This window comes from Cladophialophora bantiana (assembly GCF_000835475.1).
Source record: "Cladophialophora bantiana CBS 173.52 unplaced genomic scaffold supercont1.31, whole genome shotgun sequence".
Taxonomy (NCBI): Eukaryota; Fungi; Ascomycota; class Eurotiomycetes; order Chaetothyriales; family Herpotrichiellaceae; genus Cladophialophora; species Cladophialophora bantiana.
Window position 1 is genome coordinate 68405 of NW_015971605.1, and position 26865 is coordinate 95269.

At 52.7% G+C, this 26865-nt stretch overlaps 9 protein-coding genes across 9 annotated transcripts; 4 read left to right on the plus strand and 5 right to left on the minus strand.

The window, feature by feature from the left end:
• Positions 1–2324: 2324 nt before the first annotated feature.
• Z519_12572 (uncharacterized protein) lies at positions 2325–4309 on the minus strand (the record flags this gene model as incomplete). The annotated part of the gene is made up of 5 exons (XM_016770277.1): positions 2325–2966; positions 3026–3618; positions 3681–3793; positions 3863–4081; positions 4170–4309. The coding sequence occupies 5 exons, from the start codon at positions 4307–4309 to the stop codon at positions 2325–2327; spliced, it is 1707 nt and encodes a 568-aa protein (XP_016613455.1).
• A 1291-nt stretch (positions 4310–5600) lies between these two features.
• On the minus strand, positions 5601–8063 carry Z519_12573 (calcium/proton exchanger; the record flags this gene model as incomplete). Its single annotated transcript, XM_016770278.1, has 2 exons — positions 5601–7190; positions 7254–8063. The coding sequence occupies 2 exons, from the start codon at positions 8061–8063 to the stop codon at positions 5601–5603; spliced, it is 2400 nt and encodes a 799-aa protein (XP_016613456.1).
• Positions 8064–10559: 2496 nt separating this feature from the next.
• On the plus strand, positions 10560–14795 carry Z519_12574 (uncharacterized protein; the record flags this gene model as incomplete). Its single annotated transcript, XM_016770279.1, has 1 exon — positions 10560–14795. The coding sequence occupies one exon, from the start codon at positions 10560–10562 to the stop codon at positions 14793–14795; it is 4236 nt and encodes a 1411-aa protein (XP_016613457.1).
• A 1769-nt stretch (positions 14796–16564) lies between these two features.
• On the plus strand, positions 16565–18161 carry Z519_12575 (uncharacterized protein; the record flags this gene model as incomplete). The annotated part of the gene is made up of 2 exons (XM_016770280.1): positions 16565–16628; positions 16738–18161. 2 exons carry the CDS (start codon positions 16565–16567, stop codon positions 18159–18161), a joined length of 1488 nt encoding a protein of 495 aa, XP_016613458.1.
• A 404-nt stretch (positions 18162–18565) lies between these two features.
• Z519_12576 (uncharacterized protein) lies at positions 18566–19306 on the minus strand (the record flags this gene model as incomplete). The annotated part of the gene is made up of 2 exons (XM_016770281.1): positions 18566–18837; positions 18865–19306. The coding sequence occupies 2 exons, from the start codon at positions 19304–19306 to the stop codon at positions 18566–18568; spliced, it is 714 nt and encodes a 237-aa protein (XP_016613459.1).
• A 1106-nt stretch (positions 19307–20412) lies between these two features.
• On the plus strand, positions 20413–21075 carry Z519_12577 (uncharacterized protein; the record flags this gene model as incomplete). The annotated part of the gene is made up of 1 exon (XM_016770282.1): positions 20413–21075. The coding sequence occupies one exon, from the start codon at positions 20413–20415 to the stop codon at positions 21073–21075; it is 663 nt and encodes a 220-aa protein (XP_016613460.1).
• A 281-nt stretch (positions 21076–21356) lies between these two features.
• Z519_12578 (uncharacterized protein) lies at positions 21357–22698 on the minus strand (the record flags this gene model as incomplete). Its single annotated transcript, XM_016770283.1, has 2 exons — positions 21357–22494; positions 22550–22698. 2 exons carry the CDS (start codon positions 22696–22698, stop codon positions 21357–21359), a joined length of 1287 nt encoding a protein of 428 aa, XP_016613461.1.
• Positions 22699–23867: 1169 nt separating this feature from the next.
• Positions 23868–24248, minus strand: Z519_12579 (uncharacterized protein; the record flags this gene model as incomplete). The annotated part of the gene is made up of 1 exon (XM_016770284.1): positions 23868–24248. One exon carries the CDS (start codon positions 24246–24248, stop codon positions 23868–23870), a length of 381 nt encoding a protein of 126 aa, XP_016613462.1.
• A 972-nt stretch (positions 24249–25220) lies between these two features.
• On the plus strand, positions 25221–26220 carry Z519_12580 (uncharacterized protein; the record flags this gene model as incomplete). Its single annotated transcript, XM_016770285.1, has 3 exons — positions 25221–25773; positions 25832–25922; positions 25995–26220. 3 exons carry the CDS (start codon positions 25221–25223, stop codon positions 26218–26220), a joined length of 870 nt encoding a protein of 289 aa, XP_016613463.1.
• Positions 26221–26865: the final 645 nt, after the last annotated feature.

Sequence of the window (26865 nt, forward strand, 5' to 3'; positions counted from 1 at the left end):
ATCAACCATTAGAACTGGATCATTTCACTTCTCACAGCGGTCTTTCTGGACAGATTTCAAGCGCCTAAGGACTTCGTATTCTTCTCTCTAACGCCTCGATCCTCTTTTGGCCTCACGGCTGTGGTGCCACCAAATCCTGACACACCACGTCGAAAGTATCTTGGCCTCTTTCTCTTCGTTGCCTTTTTGAAGTGTTCGGTTGTTGCGCACGACTTCTTCTTGTCCTCGCCAGAAAGCAAACAGTCCAAAAGTGGTGCCTGGAAAGCGTATTCTAGTGCCTCTGCTCAATCATATCCACGACACCGCACACGGTGGTCAGGAATGAGACCAATCCCATGAGGCTCTATGCAAGAGCGGCGCCTCTTCGGAAATCATTTTGACGGAACTTCGCCCATAACACACCAAAGACAACGCATAATATCAAGTCCAGAGAGCCTATGAGCCCGATAAGCCGGCCATCGATGCAATCAAGTAGCTGCACATCCCATCCTTCGTTTGAGAGTAGGCCACTGGCGACGACAAGTTGACCTTTCAGCTTTCTTGGTATCAGAGTCAGTACCCTCGAGTACTCCCAGCACTTGTGCCTCCTTCAAAGTAGTGTGGTAGCGTCTGTGAATCCCAAGGGCAAATGTTAGGATGCATGGCAGAATCGTCGTGACATGGCTGGTACTGCTCTCTGCCTTTGGACAGATCTTCCCTCTACACAGATCTCTGCATACTTGTTGTCAAGGAGCAACGCAAACTTGGCATATTGAATTGCGGCCGTTTTGCGCAGGTTCAAAGTCCGAAGTAACATGTAACGCATCGGTCCAGGAATCTGTTGCAACATACCAGAATAGTCCAGATCTGTTTGTATTGACCTCGTGGCGGATTTCTCAAATGAAGGTATTCTTGCATCTTTCCGCACGAAGGGGAGATAGAATGGCTCTCAATTTTGATCATTTTGAGAGTTCGATCTGAGTTGCGCCTTAAAATCGATGTCTGCAGCGCGGTTGCCTCCTATGGTGGCCGAGATCACTTCTACCAAAGAGTTTCATGTAGATAGAAAGTATCAATGACTTCACGGCCGTTCTAGGAGCTTTACTTGGAGATGGAATGGCACCAGCAGCAGTCCGTTGCGAAACATGAAGGAGCTACTCCTTAAGGATGTGAACTGCCAACTCGGCTGCCTCCGGCCAATCGCCCAAGTTGACCTTACCACTGACATATCGGAGGTGAATTCGCACAGTTCCTGAGAGTATGTCGGGCTCCTATCTTCGCCACGTCCAGAGTCCAGGAGGCTCGAGCCGCCACACTTGCTCAAGACGGCATGGAAAGCTCGGTTCAGATGCCACTTTCAGCGGCTCAGGTTCGATCGTCACTGAGCGTTCGGCGCCATCTGCCTCATCTTGCTGCTGCAAATGCCTCCTCCGCACACGGAAGAGATTGTCCACAATGTGGAACGTCAAAGCCTGCTGTTTCCCTCTCCATGTCATTCGAGTGAGTAGTGCCAGTCTCTTCTCCGCTAGTCGATGAAAAGGGTGAACTTTGTGCTTATTTCAAAATCAAGGTCGACTTGCTCTCTAACTGCATTTCTCCAAAAGGGGTTTGGAAGGGGTCGGCTATTGAAAAGGGGCCGTCGCTGCGTGCATCCTCGCGGGCATCCTTCTGCCACCGATCGCAGCGACGATAATCGCGCTCCGAGCAAGCGACGTCTGAAGCACATTTCGTGGAATCTGTGAAGCATTTACAACAAACGTAAAATTTTGTTGCGGACTTCGTAAGATCAACAGCTATCGTGCATCCACATATGTTCCGTGGTCGACATAACCGGTGTTCTTGAGCAAAGTTTCATCCTCTACAGATGGATTTGGGTCGGAGGTGTGGCCCGCTTTCGGTGCATACATGGTACTAGTAGTGAGACCTCGAAGTGCATGGAATTCGAGCTCCAGAAGACTTTGGCCGGTCTCTGGGTTCTTTCGAGAGGATATGGGGGTCGAGGGCTTAGAGACACCGCACCTCAGTGGTATATCGTGCGAAGAACATCTTTCTATGCTTCTCTCTCACGCAGCAATCTGCTCCCTCATAGGTTGGTTGATTTATTGATTGAGTAATTAAAAGAGAAGAGCAGCATATCTGGAATCACAGACGAGGTTTCAATCGGTGACAGGCTACCGCAGTGCTGGGACCTTCCGGCCTACCTAAATTGGGCCAGTCCAACATGTGTATTAGTCGAGGAAGCGATGGTGAGCAGCATTAGTGCATGCCTAGCAATCGCCTAGAAAGCTAGCTGACGAGGCCAACCACAGACATTGAGAGAAGCGTCAACGGCATATTCTGCTCTTTCAACTGTCCTTTAGATCAACTGAAACACTGGTGCTCCTGCCACCGATCACACCATGTCCACTGGTGCCTTCCTCCTTGAGCCCTTCCTCCTTCAACGCCTCAGCCTGCTCCTCGGTAAGCTGGCTGAGATCGATCGTGATTTGTGGTCCGCGGAACCACTTGCGCGCATCGATGTAGTAGTATAGCAACGCGCCTCCCCACACGGCGGAGTTGATGACGCATGTATAATTCATGGTGTCGGGATCCGGGTTCGGTCCGCCAACAGGGAACATGCACAGCAGAATACCAAAGACCAGAAAAGTGACGGCCGCCCAGGCGAGAGGAATCGAAGCTTTGCCCGTGTATATGGGACCGGGACTGAACTTCTTCTGTCCCCAGACAAGGCGGCAGAGGATCGGAGTGCCCCATGCGAGATTGTTGCCCGCAACAGCGAGGGAAAACAGAGCGGCGGCGGCGGCAGGGGCGATCAGACAAAGCAGGCCGAGAACAGCTGCTAGAGTAGCGCAACCAAGCGTCGTGCGGACGGGAATATAGCCGAACGATTTGGAAATGTGTCGGAAGAAGCTGGAGAAAGGCAAAGCTCCATCACGAGAAAATGCCCATGCTTGGCGAGAGGCGGCGACCAGGATCGAGACGCCCATCTTAGCATGTTAGCCAAAAACAACAATCTTACCAACAAGGAAACGGTGCAGATGCTCACCAGGAATTGAACAATCATCAGCAGAGCCATGAAACCCAAAGCCCCATTCTTGCCAAGGGCGTTGTAGTAGATCTGGGCCATCGGCTGTCCGAAAGGTGAGCCCAGAATGCTTTCCAGATCTTGCGACATGCACGCCGCGATAACAATGCAACAGATCCACCCAAACAGCCAGCACGAGCCGATGGAAAAAAGGATTCCTAGCGGGGCTGCTTTGGTAGCATTGGTGGCTTCTTCGCTGATATGGACTGCCGAGTCAAATCCACCGATGGTCCAGATGGGACTGAGCCAGGAGAGCATAAAAGTCCAGCCCGAGGGCCAATTCGTCAAGTTCTCAACATGCGTAAAAATGTACGAGGCACTGTTTCGTTTGTTGGCTCCAATCGGCAGAGCAATGATTGTGGCGAATATCAAGACGAAATTCATGACGACAAACACCGTCTGCATTTTGCCCATGATGCGGGCCATGGTTGAGGCGATGACAGCATGGCAGGCCACAGTGGCGAGGAAAACTCCGTAGATGGTGCCGTTACTTGGCGTCCAGTTGCCATCACGAGCTATAACAATGACGGAGAGAAACATCAAGGAGAATCCGTCTTCCATCAAGTTAGTCATTGGGCGGCACCGAGGCGGGAATAGAGGATAAAAGCATGCGCACAATCAATTGAACAAAGACCTCCCACCAGCCCGAGCGTGTTGCTGTATCCGACAAGGAAGCTCAGGGGATTCCGCCACTTTGGTGAGGCATAATAATGGGTCCAGTAATAAAGCCTAGAGCCGTGTCAGTTCAAAGGCAGAGGGTCCTTCGAAGCACCCGAGCAGCATCAATGAACCACCTACCCGCCGCTCGTCGGCATCGAGCTCGCCAGATCGCTCATAGCTAGACCAACGATGAAAATCCATCCCGAAGCCAGGAACCAGCCCCAAACCAACCCAACTGGGCCTGCCGGAATCGAATACGAGAGCGTACTCGCGATAGAAGGGAGCAGGCCCATGATAGCAAAGGCAATGCCAAAGACCTCGAGCATGCTGAAGTTCCGGCGAAGTTCTTGCTTATATCTAATTAAGTAGACGGTCAATCTCGGTCCCTTGCTGAGCCATGACTGAAAGTGGCCAAAGAGAAAGCGACCAGGAGGATATGACGAACCCCATCTTTGCTAGAACGGCAGCGTCTTCTTCGCTGGCGAGGTTGGTATCGACGACAAGGGAGCCGCGTCGCTCAGAAGGGGGGTTGATCACTGTAACATCGCGGCTATCGCCTTTGATGTCAGGATGTGCAGTAGCCATGGCGAGAGAGTCGATGTCAAAAGCAGAAGGCGTTTGGCACTTGAAAGTCCGCTCTCTAGGAGACTGAGAGGGATCTCATAAATATGCAAAGTTCAACCTCGGGAACATGGAAGACTTTAATACCCTTATGCATCTGTTCGCATGGCGGGGAAGCTTGAGCTAGTGACGCTCAATCAGGGTCGCAAACCAGCTCTTGCTCCTCCCAATTACCCGTCTCGTGCGATGAAGTAAACTGGAAAACGCATGGTGCCATCATCCACGAACGAGGAGAGAGACTGAGTCTCGGAGTTTCGCGCGACACGAGTCGATAAGTGCCAGTGCCCATGACCAGGAGAAGCCAGTCCAGGGTAGCTGCAGGCTGTTCGTACCGCCCTTGAAGCTGAATGGATGAAGAAATCGGAAACTACCACTCACAGAGGAAGATGCAGATAAGAGCAAAGACGATGTCATGATAAGCATTTCTCGGCCTCCTCGAGCAGCCACCGACGGTGAAGATCAAGACACTAGCAACGAGGCCAACAAGGCCAGAAGGGCGAATAGCTGCGAGCTGGTGGATCGCCATCCAAGCTACCCACGTTGTGGCTGTACGGAAACCTTCGTTCCAACGGAGAAGCTGGCCAAAGCAGTAAACAGATCCGAAGCAGTTGGCTCGTCTGGTCCGTTTTCACGGGGAGAATGGCACCTAAAAGGTATGGGCAAAACCAAGATGGTCAAGGGTCGTGGTTCATCCATCACTATTTGGTCTGGCCTGCTTGAGAACGAGGCTCGCTCCATCTGACATGCACTGGTGGCCTAGGACCTACGATCTGACCAATAACTATGTAAGGCACCCATCAGGCCTAGAGGGCACTCGAGATCGCACAGGCAAGAACGACAGAGACCCGTGGGAGAGTTGAAAATCGAAATCGAAGATGACCCATGATCAAAGGCAAAGGGCGCGGGCTCGGTTTGTGCTCCCTGAACCACGCCACTCATAGTCTGGATGAGCTAATCAAATATGACCACAAAGTGGTGTCCATGCTGGTATGACAAGCCATGTCCAAGCAGCCCCGGTAGAGCTCCTGCGAGCATGCCGGCAGACAGATCATTTCCCATTTTCCCCATCAACGAATGTTTTTGAACAGCAACCAAAACCCCCTGTCGACATGTCCAGTTGTCACCCGCCCGACGGGAACTTGTCCTTTCACTTTCGAGGAACATATGAAACGAATGTAATTCGAAATGCAAACCCCTGATACTCTGGTCGGTCTCTCAATCCTCCTCGAAAATAATCGTCATCCTTGTGTGCGTCTTAGCAAACCGGATTCGTGCCATCAAGCGGACCGCTAGCCGAGCTCAGATCACAGGTCGGATAGAAGAAGGCCGCAACGGCAATGATGACGTAGGCTGCAATGAGCAACGCCCCCTCCAGGTAGTTGCTTCGTCCATCGATCATCAGAAAGCTGACAATGAAGGCGCTGGCAAACAGGCTGACAGTTTCGAAAAGGCTGAAATACAAACTCATGTCGGTCTTGATGATCCACCCCAGAATGACCATCAGAGGAGTGACAAAGAGGGCGATTTGGATGCTGCTGCCTAGGGCAATATTGATGGCCAGATCCATCTTGTTCTTGGCCGCAACCGTCACCGCCGTCACGTGCTCAGCTGCGTTGCCAACGATGGGAAGGATAATCAACCCGATAAACGCTTGACTGACACCGCTATTGGCAATCAAATAATCAATGCTTCCAACCAAGAACTCGGCACATAATGCGACAAGTCCTGTGGTGGCCAGAAGAAGGACAACAGCAGAGGTGCGGGACAGATGCGTCTGCGGCTCAACGACATCATCGGTTGGCACCTCGGTAGGACCTTCTGACGACGGTGCATCATGTTGCACCGGTGCAGATATCGAGGGTACCAATCGGTGACTGGAAACTGTAGGATGGAGGATGTCGGGCATTGAAGCAGTTCGACGCACAGGCCGAGTGGTGGATCGCGGCTGCGAAATGGGGCGAATGGGGATTGCAAGAGGTCTTCCGGTGGCTTGATGGTGAGGGAAATTGGCAGACGTGAATGCCGGCTTGACAGCTTCAGAGAGGTTCCGAATGTTAAACGTTCGCTTCACGGTCCCATCGTTAGGGATCTCCTGGATATCCGAAGTAAATCCAACCTGGGGTTGTACCGTGTCCACAGTTGACAGAGAGCTCTCGTGGGTCACCGTCTCAATGACACGCCCTTTTTCCTTTTCCGACTCTTTGCTCTTCCCTTTATCTTTGTCCTTCTTGGAGCGTTTGGATTTCTTCGACTTTCGATGCCGTCTCCTGGATTTTTCTGAAGCTTGGTCGGTCTGCACTCCGCTTTCAAAGTCGCGAGAGTGGACAGTATGTGTACGTGACCGATGACGAGCTGTCCTTCCTTCTCCGTCAATGTCAGCCTCGTCACCGCTAAACACGGGCTCTAGCTCTGCCGAAGTCGGAGACATAACCTGGATCATCGAGCCACCATGGCCGGTGAGCATCGACGAACTTCTGGTGAATGTCGTCACCGAGGCGTTTTCTTTCGTGCTTGAAGTTGATTTGCGCCGCTTGCGGCGGAGTGCACGCCTGATGCGTTTGGTTGTTGTGTTTGAGTTGGAACTTGAATCCGTGTCGCCGTCACTCGAGCTGGATGAGTCGCTTGAAGAGCTGGAGGAGTTCAGGATGTCGGCGAGGACTCCAGGGTGTGATTCCTCATCAATCAGATGCTGAGGAGTACTCTGGTACATGAAGGCGTGAGATTTCAGCGAGAACAGTAGGTAGAGGATGTAGACCAGTAAAAGCACGACGCTGGTACCTCGTGAGACTTTCAATACCACGTGATCCGCTTTCACAGCGCTTGAGAATGAGGCATGGAACGCTGTCTGCGGACAGGTTAGTCGGAAAGCCAGAGGTCAGGGGGGTTTGTTTTCCTTCCCGAGACTTACTGGTAAAAGGAGACTGATGACGCTCAAACACAGCAGACATGCGCTCATCTGAGACACAGTTGAATTGTATAGTTGTTCTCGAAATCGAAGACCGCCGGCAACGAAGCACATGCCCAAGATCAAAAGCAGGTTCGACAAGATCGAACCAAGGGCGGCGGCTTGGACCACGCGCACTTCTTTTGCTGCGAGAGCAATGATGAAGATGATCAACTCGACGGCATTCCCAAAGGTGACATTCAGAAGCGCACCAATGGTATCGCCCAGTTTGATGGCAACGCTCTCGGTTGCATACGACAGAAGGGAAGCCAGAGGAATAATGGCGACTGCATTGATGGCAAATACAGCGCTGGGGCTCACAATCCGGCTGCCTATCCAGTCGACAATAATCCCCAATATGATGCCAACCGGGACAAAAATAAGGAGCCAATTGACCCAGCTGGAGAAGAGGATGCGCTTGACATCGCGGAAGAAACGACTGACCAAGGGCGCTTTGTCCTTGGGGGGAGCATTTCCTATGGGGGAAGATTGCGTTCCATCTCCTTTCTCGTCCACAGTCGGTGGATTTTGTTGCTCTTTATCCGTTCTTCCATCGATGGAGTGGTCTGGATTTGTTGCAGGACCAGCTGCAGAGGGGCCGCTCCCAGCATCTTGTCGGCGGGTGTCTGGATCGTGTCGCGCGGAAGTAGATTGGTCCGAAGGGTCGGGGAGATTTCGATGGGGAGTAGGGGACGTTGGCGCTGAGGGAGTCTTGGTCTTAGCCCATGAGATTAGACGACTTGACAGCGGAGGCTCGTCGGCGGAGTCGACCATCGGCGTATGAGTGGGCGTGCAAGAAAATAATGAACGAGGTGTAACAGACTTGCTGTCAAAGCAGGGTCACCGAAAGGGGGGATGTTGGTGGAAGGTAATATGAGAGGAAAGCGTGAGGAGGCGGGGAGGAGACCTGAGCCTAAAAGGCAGCAGTACGCAGGCGTGGTAAGTCGTGGGATAAGCGTGGGAGAGGCCAGGAAGGTCGCGGATCAGTGGCCAACCCGATGACGGGGTTGGCTCGCTGGTTCTAGGCGTGGATAAGGGTGGTGGGAAGCCTGGTGTGGCCCGGGGAACAATTCCAAGGAATCAACCGTCCAGTTAAGACGTGGCCAGGGGGAGTGGCTGTGCGGGTGGTGGAGGCGTGCTCCTCTGCCTCGCTGTTGTCGTTGGTCGCTTGACAGCTCGACGGCTGCGGTGCCCGCACCTCGCCTTTTCTTGTTCGTTGCTCACGCGTCTTGGGGAGGAGGCGTGTCGCCGGATGTTCAAGTGGTGGGATGAGGGATGCCGAGTCTTTAGGCGTTGAATCGGTCAGAGGGGCGGCTGTGGACGGGGGAGCAGTGGTGGGTTCAATGTGAAGCTTGCCAGATTTGTCCTTACACGGGATGCTAGAGAGCGTTATAAATTTTGCTTGTTGGCCAGAACAAAAGTTGTTTGTGGTATCGAAGTTCATATGATGCTATGAAGGCGAATCAATTGGTGATTGTTCTGCTGTGGATGATCGCAGCCTACTGGGTACTGTACCTCGTACGAAGGAGGCGCGGAATCGGATCGGATTATCTTATTCGCGTCCGCCGATCCTTTCTGGGCTGCTTATCAATAGCCCAAAGCTTGGCAACGATGTGTGTGGCACACTGAACAATATACTCGGTACAGGGTGCTGTACTTCCTATTGTTTCCACAAAAAAAATAAAATAAAAACCAGCGCCCATTATTGTAACTAGCTAGGTATATAGGGATGGGCTAAGTGGCACTTGGGCAAAGGCAAGCAAAGTCGATCGATTGCAAGGTCCATGGCAAATATGCGTTGGTAGTCATCTTCTTGGGAGTACATATCGATAGTAAGCCCTGATATCAAGACTGTAGTTCGAATTCAAAAGCTCGGTTCAACGAACCGGAGATGCCAAAAGATCTAGGCTGTCCCACCTGGGTGTCGCTGCCTGTGGACTGCAGTGACTTCCCCTACCTTAGCCTAGAGATCAGTCTGTGTTCAACAGCCCTTGTTCTCCTCACTCGAAGACACAGAGTCCTCTCTGTACACACCGCATGAGGTGAAAGTCCAGACACTGTACAGGCTGAGTATGGCATCGCTTGCGTTGAGTATCCTCGTATTCCTACCTGGTCTGCATGACGCTTCCATCTAAAGCAGGCAGCTTAACCCTGAAGCTGTCACAGCTTTCAATGCACAGAGAATACGGCGTACTGTATGCCAAGTACCGGACAAGGACGGAGGCTAGGGACGAACAAAGACTGAGGGGAGGGGGGTGCTCATGGCAGCACTGCTGCGACTGCTACGGGAAGAGTTCAGTGCCGCACTGATCGTGTTTCATGGTTCGAGGGCTGGCTTTGGTGGGCCTTCAGGGGGGGGGTTTTCGGGTCAAGCGCCGAAGTTAGCAGGATTGAGGACCAGCATGGTTTCATGTGGAGGAGGGTCGCATGATCGGAAAGTGCAAGAATGCCATTCCTTCAGCATCGAAGCTGAAAGCGGTGAAAATAGGGGGGTGAGCAGGGAGGGAGAGAAGGAAAAGGACAAGGTGGAAAAGGTAGAACAAGGTGCACTGATCATGACGTTTGTGCCTGCGCTGGAGTCTACCAAGTATGATGTGCGCAGCTGCGCCGAACACCCCCAAGGACTTGATCGGTATACACGCTCTAGGTACTGACTGCGTCCTCTTCTCCCGCTGGCAATGGATAATGGTCAAAGGTCAATTCTCCATCGCGATTTCTACCCGGCCGTCTCAATCTGATTGGCAAAAACACCTTCTTTCACCGCCCGCATGCTCAACACCGTCTTTCATCCACTTCCTACCAGCCATTCTCCACCGTCATTATTATTACGATGAAGTTCGCCCAGATTCCCATCCCAGATCAACACACATCCCTGAAAAGTTACTCTCGGATCATTTTCCCGCCTCCAATACACCCGGCGGTTCGCTGTGCATGGCCTGGAGTCCGCTATCGAGCTAGCCTCCCACTCCAACCAAACACTCGACTGCCGTAGTGAACGGTTGTACCACCTCCTCATCCAGTCCATGTCGCCAACCCTGCTGCTCGCCTTGTCGCTCAAACTTTCCTTCCAGCTGTAACCTGCTCGCCTGTTGGCAAGACGCATGCGGACTGGCAACGCCTCCTGTGTCAGTTCGGATCCCTGCCCGCTCTGATTCCTGAAATTCCATCTCGCGACCTGCGAACCCTCCCTCCCCACTCGGCCACACATTTTCACCATCTGCTCGGATGATCTGATTTTAGCCACGATTGGCCCGAGAATGCGCGTTCTGAATGACCCTCCCTCCGGATACCCACGACATTTCAAAATGTCCTCCTTCCCGCGGCCCCCTCACTGCTCCCGAACATCTCTCTTCTCCGTCGTTGAAACGTTCTCATCACTCTGCCATTAGGTCCCCTTCTTCCGATCGACCTGGCCTCAAGTACGTGAAACGATCTTCTTCCAATGGGTCAGTAGCTTCGAAACATGGTCACCTGAGAGAGGAGCGGCGTGGTCGACGGGATGGGCAGGAGGAGGACGAGGACACCAACTCTACCCGTTCGGACATGCAGCCCTCTGCAGGAGAAGATAAAATATCCCTTCTGGAGACCGCCGCCACGGCGCTCGGTCACAGAGAAGAGATGCCTGCTTCCAGAATACCAGTACCGGGTAGAGGAATGGCTGCCACTTCAATGCCTGTCAGGACCTCCCCTCAAGCCAGCCGTGCGGGAAGTCGACATAAACGTGCATCTTCAGATACCAGAAGGCCAAACGAGACACAATTGTTGCATGCTATTCCCCTCATCGAATACCTGCAATTAGACGAGCGGCCAACATTTGTAGTTGATATCGTCGATACTGTCAATCTCAACCCCTCTGGTCTCAATTTGATCTTTGCAAACACCGCGCTAAAGGACCGCAATGCTCTATTCGACCATGTACAAGGACAATCCGACGATTCTACTCAGTTACTGGATGTGGGAACTCCATTCTCTGATTTCAAAGCCTGGGCTCTCAGCCCCCTAACAGAGCCTGACATCGTCCCGACATTTCCTTTTGCCGGATGGTTGTGGCAAGGCACCCTGATACGAAAGAGACTGAAGGTCATCCATGGTCGGCAACATCCTTTTTCACCCCCTTTGATGGCAGATGGTGGCCGGCTCGGTATGCAGCAATATCAAGGCCTTGGTTCAGTGTCTACGTCCACCAGTGGAGGCGCTCGCGGGGACACCACATTGCAAAGCTACTTCGACATCCCCCCGCGCACCAGCGGCGAGGTGCCACGCACTCTCAATTGCTTGGTGACACAAACTATACCGGACGTCGCCCCCAACGGTCTCGACTCAACATCACCGGTACCGAGCGGAGATCTGACATACTCGGAGCTTTTGTCAGGCTCTTTTCAGACAAGCTCCGATCAGAGAATGGCCTCGGCCGGCGCGCACATTAATCTCGACACCGACATGGTAACTGTTGACGAGAAAGGCTATTTTGATTGGACACGCTTGCCCATGTCGCCCTCTCTCCCGGCGCACATACGATTTGCCAGAGGCATTGACTGGAGTGCCACTAGTCTAGGCCCGATCCAGGACTGGTCTGTCGAACTTCGGGGGATGTGTAACTTGATCATGGCCAGTCCGCACCCTTCAGCCATGTACTGGGGACCAGACCACATAGCCATTTATAACGAAGCCTATGTTCTGCTGGCAGGCCAAAAGCATCCGGCATTGATGGGCGCGCGTTATCGCGATGCGTGGTTTGAGATCTGGGACGCGTTAAAAGGAGTCTTCGACAATGCTTTCAAAAACGCTCAGGCGACCATGAAAGATGATGACTGTCTCTTCATTATGCGCAACGGCTTCTTGGAAGAGACCTATTTCTCCTGGTCTATAATCCCGCTTATCGGAGCCGATGGCGGAGTCGTCGGGCTGTATAACCCGGCATTTGAGAAGACGCGTCGCAAGATTGCGGAGAGGCGCATGTTGACACTGCGTGAGATTGGCGAACGGACGGCTGCCGCCCGAGAAGTCTCTCAGTTCTGGGGTTTGCTGCTTCAAGGTCTCGAATACAACGAATACGACGCTCCAATGGTTTTGGTCTATTCTCTCAACGAGGACTTGGCGGAGAGCGAGGTCGCGTCCTCGGGCTCCAGCGGCGCTGCCTCCAACAAAGTCTGCTACCTCGAAGGCAGCTTGGGTATTCCCGCTGGCCATAGATCAGCACCTCCTGTTATTGACATGAAGACGGGCACCAGGGGTTTTGCCGCTTCCTTTAGACAGGCACTCACAACCGATAGACCGATCGTCCTCCGGGTCGACGACGGCAGTCTCGACCCCGACATGCTGGAAAATATCGAATGGCGAGGATTTGGCGATCCTTCAAAAATCGTGGTTATATCGCCCATCCATCCTACTACCGGGGAATCAACCTTGGGGTTTCTCGTTATGGCTACAAACCCAAGACGACCGTACGATGAAGATTACGATCTATTTGTTCAGCTTTTAGGCCGCCAGCTCGCCACTTCGATTGCATCTGTTGTCTTATTTGAGGATGAGATCAAGAAAGGCGAGAGAGCCGCTCAGCTGGCGGCCCAAGACCGGATCGAGCTCAGTAATCAGCTTTTGGTCAGGACCCAACAAGCAGCCGAGGCAGAGAACAAATTCACAAGAATGGCCGAACTCGCACCGGTTGGGATTTTCATCGGGAACCTCGACGGCAAGATCAACTTCGCCAACGATGCCTGGTATAATATCTCTTCGTATCCTCGTGATGTGCCGGTTGACGACGAGTGGATCGAATACGTTCTGGAGGAAGATCAAGCGAAAGTCCGCGAGTTGTGGAACACTATGCTGGAGAAGAGATGTGCAATATCACTGGAATTCCGCTTCAAGAGCCCATGGGGGGACAAGCTTGGAAACACGGGGCAAACCTGGGTACTTACTAGCGCTTCACCAGAGCGAGACGAGGACGGGCGCATCCGACAAATCTTTGGGTCAATGACCGATATCAGTGCACAAAAGTTCGCCGAAAGTCTACAGACCCGTAGAATGGAGGAAGCCGTCGAACTCAAACGAAAGCAAGAGCGGTACATTGATACTACCTCGCACGAAATGCGTAACCCGTTGTCCGCCATACTGCAATGTGCTGATTCAATCACCGGCTCCCTAAGCGAGATGCGGGATGCCAACGGGCTGACCAAACCTCAGCAGGAAATTCTTGACCTCACGATAGACTCTGCTCAGACTATAACGCTATGTGCTCAGCATCAGAAAAGGATTGTGGATGACGTCCTAACTCTGTCGAAGCTGGATTCGGCCATGATGGCGGTCACTCCTGTCGACACACGGCCTATAGGTGTTGTGCACAAGGTGCTGAAAATGTTTGACGCAGAGTTGAAGACAGCAGACATTAGATTGGAGTTGAAGATTGACACATCCTTCACAGCCCATGAAATCGATTGGGTCCGAATCGATCCACACCGGCTTTCACAAGTCTTGATCAACTTGATGACCAATGCGATCAAATTCACCACCACGCAAGAGAATCGAGTCATACGCATGCACATTGCCGCTTCGGAGGAAAAACCGTCTCAAGAGGACAAATGGAGACTCACGTACATCCCTTCTCGATCTTCCAAGGACAAAGATGTAACCGCGGCCGCAGAATGGGGCTTGGGCGAGCCCGTGTACCTCCATTTTGCAGTGCAAGATACCGGACGTGGTTTGGATGAACTGGAGAAGAAACAGCTCTTCCAGCGGTTCTCTCAAGCTAGTCCCCGCACGCACGTCACATATGGCGGCTCCGGCCTTGGTCTCTTCATTTCCAGAGAACTGGTCGAGCTTCAGGGGGGTGAAATCGGCGTCGCCTCGGAGAGTGGGAAAGGGAGTATATTTGCGTTCTACATCAAAGCTCGCCGTAGTAAAGGGGATATTGCCACCCTGGAGGAGATCCCGGGTTCTTCGGCACCACATAGCAGGAAATCATCCAGGACAACGCCGCTGACGGGCCTGGCCATGGAAGTGCTGCAACCGCCATCCGGAGCTTCGCCTGCTTCTGCGAAGACAGCCTCCACCAGTCTAGCCACGCAAGGCGACGCCGTCCACGTTCTCATCGTTGAAGACAACTTGATTAACCAAAAAGTACTTGCTGCACAGCTTCGCAAGATCGGTTGCGTTGTCCACGTGGCCAACCATGGTGGCGAAGCCATTGAGCAAATCCGCAAGTCAAAATTTTATCGTGGCCATGTCACGGATGGCGTCAAGATCGACGTTGTGCTCATGGATCTGGAAATGCCTGTCATGGACGGGCAGACTTGCGCACGGAAACTCCGGGAGATGCAAGAGACTGGAGAATTGGTAGCGCACATCCCTGTCATAGCGGTCACAGCGAATGCACGAGCTGAACAGATCGAGATGACACTGCAGAGCGGAATTGACGATGTCGTGAGCAAGCCATTTCGGCTGCCTGAGCTGGTGCCCAAGATGAAGGACGTTCTCATCAAGTTCAAACGAGATGGTGAAAGAGTGTAGGTCTTCTGAGCAACCATCTATTGAAAAGGGAACAGAGTCAGATTTTACATGGTACCTCGCGTCGCGGTTTCTGCAATTCACTAAAGTATACGGCAATATCGGGGTGCCTAGCATCAAAGACGGATGAGGCCAGATTGAGCATATCATGTCTGGACTACAGCAGACCAAATCCACCGACGCACGCGGGTAGGCGATATGGAAAGGCCGGCCTGCGAAACTTCATCGCCTCTTTCGAATGGGGGAAGAGGATATAGATTCTTCCCCCCTCTACGAGAGCCGAAGGATCATAATGATACCGGTAAAATGCAGGAAGAGGGCATAAAAGTTTGCCTTGGGCTCGATTTTATGATGGCAGATGTGGCCATCTTCTCAACGCCTTGATATGAGGAGGTAGGCGCTGGCAGCAGAACTCCAGATGACATTCAAGGGGGGGCGTCGATGATGAGATGAGCATATATGAACGGAGCTTAGACAGTACAATAATACCCATACCCATTACTATTACAGTTTACCATACACAACCTTTGTGTGGAGTCCAAGTATGTGGGTATGTACCGGCTACTCGCCCAAGTTCCGCCGGATCTCATCTCTGGATGCCTCCCTTCTCTAACCAAAAAGCCATACATAATAGCCGAATAAGCAGGGAGGTACATGGCGACGCAGTGAATTCGATACGTACGGAGTACTCTCTTCGGCACCGCTCGAGCTTGAGCTGTGTAGTTGAGTAGTTCAGAGGCAGTTAGATTGATTGGTTGACCGACACCTCCCTTCCATCCCTGTCTTTCTTGTCTCTCGGGCCTTTGGTTTATTTTCTATTTTGATTTCTTCTTCTTCTTCCCTCCCGGGCGAGACTCGCGTGCTACATACAGTATGCAAATAAGTATAACGCCCTCCCACACCTCCCTCCCTCCCTCCCTCTCTCGGGCGCGTGCGGGCGGGATCCAGCTATAATGCTAGAGGTGGTATGACGACGGTGGCTCGCGCCCCCAAGCACAGTCTTCCTCGCAAGGGCTGTTCTCCGCATTTGCATTTATTACATCGCCCGCATGCATGGATCGTCCCGACAGCCGACTTTGCCGACAAAATCCACAAGATGGAGAAGGGAAAGGAAACTTTCCCCCAGAAAAGCGCGACCTTCGTGGACTCGTACAAGACATTGGACTTCCTGTTTTTGACCTGCTCCCCGGAGCGGGCACCGGCGTTTGGCGCTACGGTTGTCGGCTTTTTTTTTGGCCAGTGAGAGATGCTGGGACGTTGGGGGACGTATGTAGGTATGTATCGAGGCGATGGGTGTAAGGAGGTGGACGGATGTCGGACTCGGGAAGGAGGGTGGATTTCGGTGTTCATGTTTGGTAATGGCTATATTTTCCTGTGTGTAATATCACATATCATCCCTAGGCCATGCATCCGACTGTATATAAAGACATATACAAAGATACGCACGGGATGTGCACATTTGTATCCGCGGAGGAAGACTCGTGGGTTGTGCCTTTTTTTTTTCCAAGACCTGGGATATTGGTTGATTGACATTTGGCACTCTGGCCCTTTGTGGCATTTGGATTCTTCGGACGCGGACCGACTTGGGCGAACAGGACACGCCGTGAAGGTCTGCAAAGTGGGCGTCCTAACTACTATTGGGACATGATCCAGATCTGGGGGCTTTATCTCACTGGTTGTGACATCTGTTCGACAACGTCCATGGCCTCGCACCCATCGTCCGCTATAACCAGGGAAGCATATCGCTGGTCTAGGACTACCACGTCGGGGTCATGTCGACATCTTTCTCAATCGAGATAGTCAGGCGGTCCGGCAATGTGGACGACTCACACGAGGGTATGTCTCCTCGATGCTGTCTTCGTTTATCTATTATCTGTCGCTTTCCCCGTCGAGGCGAGACACACAAGCTGGTTTGGCTGAATACGACTTACTAACTGCTTCAAAGTGCCGGTGTCCGTCGACGATAAAGACAAAGCCACGGCGGTAGAGTCTCCGTCTCCATCTCCATGCACAGGTCAACATGACGAGAAACGTCCCGCAGCTAGAGCTGAGGCTGGAGCAACGTACGAACATTATCCTCCTCCCGAAGAGGATACAGTTACTGCTCCTCTGTCCGTACCGCCTCCTGACGTTGGTCTCCAACCGTGGCTCCAAGTCATCGCCGGACACTTCCTCATGTTCAACACCTGGGGTCTGGTCGTCTCGTACGGCTCCTTTCAGACATACTACACGTCGACAACCCCGCCACACAGCTATCCCTTGGGAGACGCGTCTAAAAACGCGTCCGCGATTGCCTGGATCGGGTCCATACAAAACACCCTCTTGCTGGTTGGGGCCGCGCTCAGTGGCAAGTACTTTGACGCCGGATACTTTCGCCAAATGGTCGGCCTGGGCACAGCTCTCGTCGTCTTCGGGACGCTGATGACCAGTTTTGTCAAGGAATACTATCAAGCCGTCCTGGCGCAAGGCGTCTGTATCGGTCTGGGCATGGGTATGTTGTTGGTCCCAAGCGTGGCATTGCCGAGCACCTGGTTCCAGAAGCGGAGGGGCCTAGCCGTGGGGACCGTGAGCTCTGGGGCGTCGCTGGGCGGCATCGTGATTCCCATCGGGTTGAGGCACAGTATCTCGTCCGTGGGGTTTGGGTGGGGAGTGCGCATTCTAGCGCTGATATCGCTAGTGACTTTAGCGGTCAGCAACCTGTTGATCCGACAGCGTCTTCCACCCAGGCCGAGGAAGGGGTCGCGGTTCATCGAGTACCAGGCGCTGCGGGAACAGAGGGAATTCGCGCTCTGGATCACAGGCCAGTTCGTCACGTACTTTGGGTTCTTCGGCTTCTATAACTATGTGGAAGCGTGGGCCGAGTCGATCGGCCTGAACCGCGATGACCGCTCGGACGGGTTTCCCCTCGAGTACTTGCTGCCGGTGCTGAACGCGTCGAGCATCCTGGGGCGTCTGATTCCGTGTTTCATCGCCGACTATATCGGGCCCTTGAACATCCAGGGCCCCGCGCTCTTCGTCACCGCGCTGCTCGTCTTTGTCTGGATACCGTGCCACACAATCGGTGGCCTACTCGCCATCACGATCCTGTACGGCTTCTTCTCTGGCGCGGTCATCGGCACACCCCCCGCGGTCGTGGCCAGCATGACTGAAGACCTGCGCCGATTTGGAGGGCGGATGGGCGTCATGTTCCTGGTGATGGCGGGTTCGTCACTCGTGGGACCGCCAGTCATGGGCGCTATCATTGACATGCATGGCGGATCGTACAATGCGGCGAGAGTGTACGCGGGGAGTATGATCATGGGCGGAGCATTGTTTGTGTGGCTCGCAAGGGTGTCGAAGACTGGCTTTAGAGTTGTCATCAAAGCCTGAACTTGAGGGTACAAGACTCTTGTTTTTCTCCATCCGTGCTCCGTCTCAGAGGACAAGGTAAGTGTTGAGTCAGTGACTAAGATGACACCCATTCTCATGACACTTACTTCCCATACAGGAATTTCTTTTGCACACTAGCATTGTCTGAATGCTCTGCCGCCGGAACCCATATAATGAGCTCTTGGTAGTTCGGTATCAACCAGCCACGGTCTCTGCGTTAGACAGGCTGCACTGTCTGCAACAGACGCATTGACGAAGAGAGTCCGCTCGTCCTCGGGAGGATGCACATCTCCCAAGCAGTGCCTGATCTTGCATCATCTAGCCTCCCTGTAGCGTTCTAAATAACCCAACTTCTGAGCTGTTGCCTCCTGTGAATCGAATCTGGATAGGTTAAGGTTGGCGAGTCATTCTATCACATGGGACCTGTTATTGTCGATGGCAGTGAAATGAGTCGGTCGGGCGCCGCGCGTATCTCGCCAGGTCACCAACCTCACGCGCCATCCTTCATGGAAATGGCCGAAGCAGTGTACCCGTGGTCGGACTTGGGCAACAGCGGTGAACAGATCGGCGCACCCAGCTCTTTCTCGGCCGTGAGTATAGTCCATGATGCCCTGCGGCGGCCTATGGGTGACGACCACGTCAACGCCTTCCTGGATGGCGAAGTTGCGACCATGGTCTGGTTGGTATTGAAATCCCTACGCACCTAACGATGGGCTGTAAGGGCTGGCATACAGAGTCAGATGTGCCCCGTTTTGGAGAATGGAATGGTGGGCGCCTTCGTCCGGGAGAATGATACCTACGTCTTTTGCGCCTTCCCACAGCCGCCTTACCTCTCCGGTCGCGTCATATTCCTTCTCAACGAGTTGCGGATCGAGAGGCGGTGTTACTTCATCGACCTTGTTCTGAAACGCGAGGTCGTCCAGTGTGAAATCGCGGTTGCTGGCGATGGCAAGCTCCCAAGGCTCATCGATGTCTTTAAAGAGGTTGATGGTGGTTCGGAGCTCGTCTAGCTTGGAACCGTCGGTGAGATCGCCGCAGTGTATGGCCACATCAGCGTGGAGAAGAGGTTTCTCAGCAGGGTCGAATTCCATGCCATGTGTGTCTAATAAGACTAGGAGACGAGTTTTGAAGGTCGCAGTATCCATGTCACTGGGTTGTGTTGTGTCAGCGACGCAGAAGAGGTTGACCCGGAAACATGGAAAACTATGCCACAAAGAACTGCAAATCCGCGAGGTTTAGATATGTATAATCCTGGCCCAAGCTCTGAAACAGATCATGTTGTGCTTTTCGTGCAAATCCGGTACTCCAGTCATATCTCAGATATAGATGCAGCCTGGCCCTTAAAGTTTGGTCGTCATTCAGCGCCCACATGTTTGAAGATGGCGCGCTTCAGATGGTCAAGTAGTATTCGCTAATGCGGCTCGCGTACACTCATCATCAGTTCATTCAGTTTCTTTTTCTCTTGAAAATGTAGGCGAGACTCCTCGCTAAAGCCTGTGGTTTTTTGACGAGACGAGAGCGAGTTCTGTCAAGAAGGCGGGGAAGGCACAGGTCATATTCTGGACGTGGCTGACTCGTCTGATAAGGCAGTGATGCCTACTTTTGGCCCCATGTATAGAGGCGGCACTTTTCGACGTTCAGCCCGAGCACGGCCTTGTAGAAGTCGAGTTCCTGTGATTTTGCAGCTTGAACCACGTCGAATGCATCGATACATGCTTTGAACAGTACCGCGATGGTCAACGTGCTGGCAACGATGCGAATCACTTCAGCCGTGATGGCCAATGAAACATTGACAAAAATTGTATGGAAGGCGAGAGAAGAGTTGAAACAAGAAAAAGCAGAGACCACCAAGAGGGCCTTGCTGTCGAAGTTGGCACTGCCAAGCGCGCACAGCCTCATCTTTCTCGATGCATCACATCACTCTATTCGATGGTGAAGACAAGCTTGCAGCGCTCGAAAGCGCCCAGAAAACGCCTTAAACATCCCTGAGAGACTGAAGGCTCCTGAATTTGTTAACCAGCAGCTGCCGTTTGACAATTCATAACACTCACATGCGCAGAGACCAGAGATAGTCAAGACTTGGGAGCCATCCACACACCCCAACCCCCCCTCTCCTGTAAGATCTTGACCAGGCTGGTTGTTGGGTGCCGCAAACCGATTTTCAAAGCTGAGTCAGTGGATTATGTAGAGACTTCATTCGGCCTCGCCGGCATTACAAGGCTGAGCAAAAGGCCAGGAAGAAAAAGATACCATGGCCGATTCCGTCACACCATCCCGGGGCTATGAATTCACATCCCACCCCTCCGTATCGCAATTCGCCGTGCCGTTCCCGACATACGTCGCCAACCAGGCCGCGCTCGTGGAAGGCCTGAACTACGAGTACGTCGCCGTGGGTGCTCTTGTCTTCGCCCGCTTTCCCGCCGCGACCGATGCCACCAACTCTACTCACACTGAACACGGCAAAAACGACGAACTTCGGGTCCTCCTCGTCCAGCGCGCGCCTCACGACTCTGCGCCCCTTCGCTGGGAGGTCCCAGGCGGTGCGTCCGACCGCGAAGATCCCACAATCCTGCACTCCGTTGCCCGCGAGCTGTGGGAAGAGGCCGGGCTGGCTGCGAAAAGCATCAGGTCGCTCGTTGGCCAGGGGCACGTCTTTCTCACGCGGGGTGGCAAGAGAGTGTGTAAATTCGAGTTCCTTGTCGAAGTCGAGGGAGGTGGAACCGAGGCGTTAATGGTAAAGCTGGATCCGAATGAGCATGTGAACTCAGTGTGGGCGACCGAGGAGGAGTGTCGGGATGGCAGGATGAAAAGGGAAAATATAGAATTGGCATTTACTACTTGGCAGCAGAAGCAGACTCTGTTAGAAGGGTTTAGATTGCAAAAGGAATTGAATGGGATGAGCTTTACTGGGTAGGGGTCTCGAATGTTTTCATAGTTCGACTGATCAACCAGAAACAGGCTGGGAAAGCCTCAGACGCAAATTTATAGCCATAAGACGATTATGACATCCTGGTCTCATTAATTGTTGTTGCTTCTCATGTTCCATGCCTGAGTGATCCTCAAAGTTTGTGTTTCTTTGCTGCAGCTGCAGTTTGAAACCTCTCCGCCCCATAACCTTGCACGAATAATCCAACGCACCGCTTCTGAAGCATAGTAACTCATGGTATCAGCGTATTCTCTATTGATTTTCAGAAATCATGCTGAAGTGGGTACAGATTTGCGCTCCAAGCTATTCCGACCGGAGTTGTGTGTTCCGTTGGTCACGGCAGCGGGAGGATCTCTCATAGACGACGTGCCATTTCCATAGCCGTTCGTGGTGCCAGCTGTTGGGTGCAGACCGGCATCGCGCTCCACATCGCCCTCGCTCTTGTTGAAATAACGTTCTTGATGCACTGCACCCGTGTTGAACCTAGCAGCTTGGCTCCTGAGACCATGAGCAGCATCAAAGGGCGCGCCGCCATAATGCTCTTCGTATCCCCACCCAGCTTGTCTGGTGAAGACTGCAGTTTCGAAACCTCCAGCGCCTGCGGCTCCTGCGCCGTAGGAGAACGGAGTGTGGCGAGTTAAGGGAATATGGTTGAATCTGAAGTCCCAGACGGAGGCATAGACCATGCGATAGCTTGAGATAGCAAACACAGACCCAATAACAGCGCCGGCAAAGACGTCGTACCAATTGTGGTATTCGTCAATGGTGAGGGCACCACCAATCAGACAAGCACCGAGCACGGGAGCATAGGTTGCAATGAGTTTCCAGAATGCTGGGTGGTGGTTGCTAAACACCTTCAATTTGGCGTTGAGATAGAAGTAGAGGTAGAGGAAGCCACCAAATGCAGCGGTAGTGTGACCGGATGGCATGGATTCGAGTGAGTCGTCAATCTGATTGACATCTCCCCGGCAGATATTTCTCTGGAACATGATGTTTTGGAAGCCTCGACCAGGGTGAGCTGCCATCAACGCCGGGTCTGGGTCACAGACGCTCAAGAAATGGGGCCGCAATCCGCCAATAAGCCATTTGATGAAGACTTGAAACACTGCCGCTCCAATGAGGGAGTACAAGAGACCGATGATGGCATTGTTGACGTCCCAGAAAGAGCGAATCCGAATTTGCATGCACAGGATGACGAAGATTGGGATCAGAGAGGCAAGAAGGGCAGCAAGCCAGATCGGGACGATTTCATGGCGCAGCGGATAGGCGAACTCGGGATAGACAATCTCTCCATCAGAAAAGGTCACTGGAAATGAGCGGCTCGGAGCAGGTTTGGCTTCGTAGACTCCGAGACCGATGGCGCCCATTGCAGCCATGGTCAAAATATCCAGCCATGTGAACTTCAGCCTGTCCATCTGTCAGATCTTGCGCCATGTTTGGGGGGAGAGATGCTAAGGCTTACCATTGCCCGAAGCTGGGTCTACGGTTGAAGTCGCCAGAGTCAATGTCGAAACGTCCCAGACAGGCTCGTTTTTCGTGATGAAGAGCATGGCCATTGTGAGTACGACTGTTTGTTGCAGGACCTTGAGCTCGGCGTGAAAAGAGGCCCATCTTGATCGCCGAGATCGATATCAGGTACGAAGGAAAGGCTGATGATCACCTAAGAGGGGCGACGTGCAGAAGTCCAAGGTTGAAGAAGAGATTGAGAAGGGGAAACGAAATGGTGAGATACCTCTCTGGGTGTCGGGCAACTGCAGAGGTTGACAACCGCGCCTGCCTGATCACTGTGAAATAAGAGTGACGGTAAACAGCGAGGCGGCGTTGGGGTATTTCAACTTCTTCGCGTGCTCGCCGACACGGCTTCACGGTCGTGAATGACGCAGTGAGAATTGTGTTACATAGCATGTCATTTCCATCTCCAGGTGAAATATTGTGCCTTGTTTTCGGACTGCACAACACCGTCGCTTGCACGAAAAAGGGGGCCGGCACAAGAGTGACTGGAGTTTGGAATGCAGATCACAAAAGAGCAAGCGCCAACTGGGAAATCTTGTGCCGCGCTAATCGTGCTAATACACTTGGCTGACGTTGAAATGTGGCTAGAATCATCCACAGTGGCAGCGATCAACTGGTACACTTTCAGCGGATCGAGATGAGGGGAGCATCATAGGAGACAGAAGGAAAAGGAATGGAGAAGAGAAATGTCAATACTAGGGCATTCTCCATCCCGTGGCTCGGTGCAATCGAGCTGCAAGACGAACAAGCAACTCCAAGCTTCTAGTCAAGCTTCCACCATCAGCCATCTCGTGTGGCGTCAACGCCACAATGAAACTACTGGGTACAAGTAGAGATAACAAGAGGCGGCAGAGGGGTGAACTCTATTGATATTGTGAGTCGAGATATCACAGAGTACATAACAGTAGGCGAGTGGATGGATCCACCTCTTGTCGACAAGGCACCGATTCTGCGGCGACGAGCTCAAGCGCGGTGTATGTATAGACACGCATCTCCTTCCCTTCGATGAATGCGCGAGCACCAGTCACCACTTCCCAGCGGATACACCCTCCTCAGCAGTGACGGGTCAAGTATAATGGGCCAATCCAGTCATTCCTGTTCTGTGTCAGGAAGGCCTTCATTGCTGCAAGCCGAACTCGAGCTGTGTCCGTTCCTGTGAGTTGATTTTCAATGCCGTCTCTCGACAGAATCGATGCTTTGTTCCGCAAGATGTCAATGCTTTTCATTTGTTTCTTTTTTTCCCCTTCCTTTTGGGCCCAGCCACTTGTCTAGTCCAGCGTGTCGATCCAATTCATGCCTTCAAAGACTTCCATCATCTTGTAGCAAAGTCCGACATCATCACCTGGTTCGCCTCCAAACAATTTAATCTGCTCGGCCTCAATCTTGGCAGCTTCACGTCTTTGGGCTTTGTCGCGGTTTTGCCAGGCAACGTATCGATTGTACCAATGTCTTGACGCAACATTAGGATTCGAGGTGCTCAGTGCTTGGGGTAGGGGAGATTCTTCGAGGTCCGTGTTTGCAGGGGACGGGAAAAGAGTGGAAGATTCTGATGATGTTGAGAGCTCGTCTGGGATCTCAAAGATGGGATTTAGAGAAGAATGGGTGCGATTGCGAGGGCGAACCCGCCTGCGATTGTGTTTGTGTGCCATTGGAAGTTGTCCTGGAGAGGATGTTCAGATGAGCGAAGGAAATGCTGTCGCGAGATCAAGTGAGTGCCAGCTGGGACGATTTTTAGTGGGAAATAAAGAAAACATGGGAAAGTTGTAAAAGCACGAGAGCGAGGTATATATGCCCGATCCGTGAGTCTTGAGTCTCGAGTCTTGTGGATGGCGACAAAGGTACCGTGAGTCACATGAGATACACCCAAGGTGTGAGCCAAGGGGGATTCACCACCAGCGCCTGAAAGATGGTAGCATGACGACTTGTTGGGTATGCCTGCGTCTTCCCAGGTCCAAATAGGCACAGCTCCCCTTGTGGTGTGAGAGTCACAAAGGGAGTGGCGTGTACCAACCGGATCAAAGGGCCGCTCTCGGGCCCATGAGTCATGACACTTGTCCTGCAGTGGCATGAGTTCCCAGCAGCCTGCATCTCGTGACTCGTGGTCAAGATTGAATGGTGGAGACAAGCTCCTGCAGAGCTCGCAAGAGTCTACTTGTAGACTCTACTTAAGACTGCGATCTTGAGCGAGAAGTGCCTGGGATCCATCGAAACGAGGGTTGGGGAGGGTTGGGCCTGTCGGGGGAGAATGCTAAGTGAAAATACGTCTTTTTGCCACTGGCCAAGCGAACGTAGGATAATCCTGAAGCTTCTTGGCATTTTGGCAAATAGTACGGCGGATCATTACGACGGATCATAACGACCACGCAGTTGCGGTCTCGGCGGCCAAGAAACTGGGGAAGCATGGCAATAACCGAGGCTTCTGGTTGGCAATCGAGCCGAATCGATAACCCCAAGAATGGCCGTTTGCCGCGGATCAACAATAGTACCTTCTAAACATCTAAATTTCAATTTTCTTGGACCTGCTTTCTGTTCTCTTTGACTAACCGTTAACCTCGAAAGAATCCGATATCAGCGGCAAGCAACAGAAGGACGTCTGAAACGGCGAAAGAACAGGAGCAGCCATGACTTCAACAGCAGATCTCCGAATCTCCACGCTGTTCGACGTCAGCAACCACGTCGTGCTGGTGACTGGAGGGGCAACTGGACTGGGTGAAATGGCTGCTCAAGGTTTCATCCAGAACGGTGCACGGGTCTTCATTGCCAGTCGGAAAGAGTCCGAGTTGAAGAAGACGTCGGATCGGTTGAACGCGTTGGGACCAGGCAAATGCGAATACATCGTGGCCGATTTGAAAGATAAAGCTGGCTGTGACGGGCTAGTCAACGAGGTGAAAAAGCGAACGGATCGCCTGACCGTGTTGGTCAACAACACAGGTGCCACCTGGGGAGCTCCGTATGACGACTTCCCCGAAAGTGGGTGGGACAAATTGATGTCATTGAACGTCAAGTCCATCTTCTATATGACCGTCGGATTGCACGACCTGCTGCTGAAGGGGACCAACGCCAACATGCCCTCGCGGGTCATCAACGTCGCCTCCATGGCAGGCATCCAGACGAGCGATGTCACCACAACTGGAGAAGGAGGGCTTTCGGCACCGGGTCACGGCACCTTCAGCTGTATGGTTGTCTTTGTACCCTGCATGTGGGAAGAGCCAAACTGACATGCTCGATACAGATGGACCATCCAAAGCAGCATGCATCCATCTCAGCAAGTTGCAGGCGTCCAAGTTGGCGCCATTGAACATCATGGTCAACTGTATCTGCCCGTAAGTGTTCACTGTGTTGGCCTGGTCCTCGATCAATGTTGAGAAGGCCGATATGCTAAACCGTATTCTTAGCGGCGTCTTTCCATCTCGGATGACGAACTTCGGCATTAACAAATACATGGACACTCTGCTGGAACGACAACCCACCGGACGAGTCGGCAAGCCGTCTGACTTTGCAGGTTTGGTGATTTTCCTCAGCAGCCAAGCATCGGCCCATATGACGGGCAATGTGATTGAGATTGATGGTGGCAGCACGCTCACCGGCTGGAGAGCGAGGAAGAGGGACAGCAAGATCTAGAATGCTCGAATTCGAATGGACGACCGAATTGTGCAAGGTGTCAGCCTTGTCGGATGGGCGCAGTTGCAGCGTCATCTTTGCGCCGCTAGGCAGATTCAATACTCGACTAGCGTGGAGAGGGACATCGGAAAGTATCTCTATACATATATGATATACTATACGGCGTAACTTTGTATGGTATTACGACTGAGAACGATAGCTTTCGGATCGGGAAGCGTGCATGATACATGCGAAAGGGCTTGTAGATGCTGGCACGGAGTCACTGACGTCGAGACCCTTTTAGCTGAAGCGATGCCTCTTGGCGTCCCTGAACGGCTGGAGGCCAGGGCACCACAGCCAACTGTTAGTGAGCGGGGGGCTTCTAGGCTGAGGCTGTGGGTGGTTGCCCCCCAAAGACCCAAGAGGGACGGCACCTGGCCCTGCCACTGGCACCGTTTCATCCACTGCCACGGGAAAAGCATCAGAAGCAGCCTCTGTCTCGGCCCTTCCATTTTCCCTCTCCATCTCCATCCCCGTCACTCCCTTCGTCCCTTAAAATCAATCCATACAAGTAGACATCTTGGCCCGACCCAAAGATGGTGGTATTGTGTATCTCGTCCTCTTGGAGGCATTACACTTGATCGCATTTATTTGTCCTATTGATTG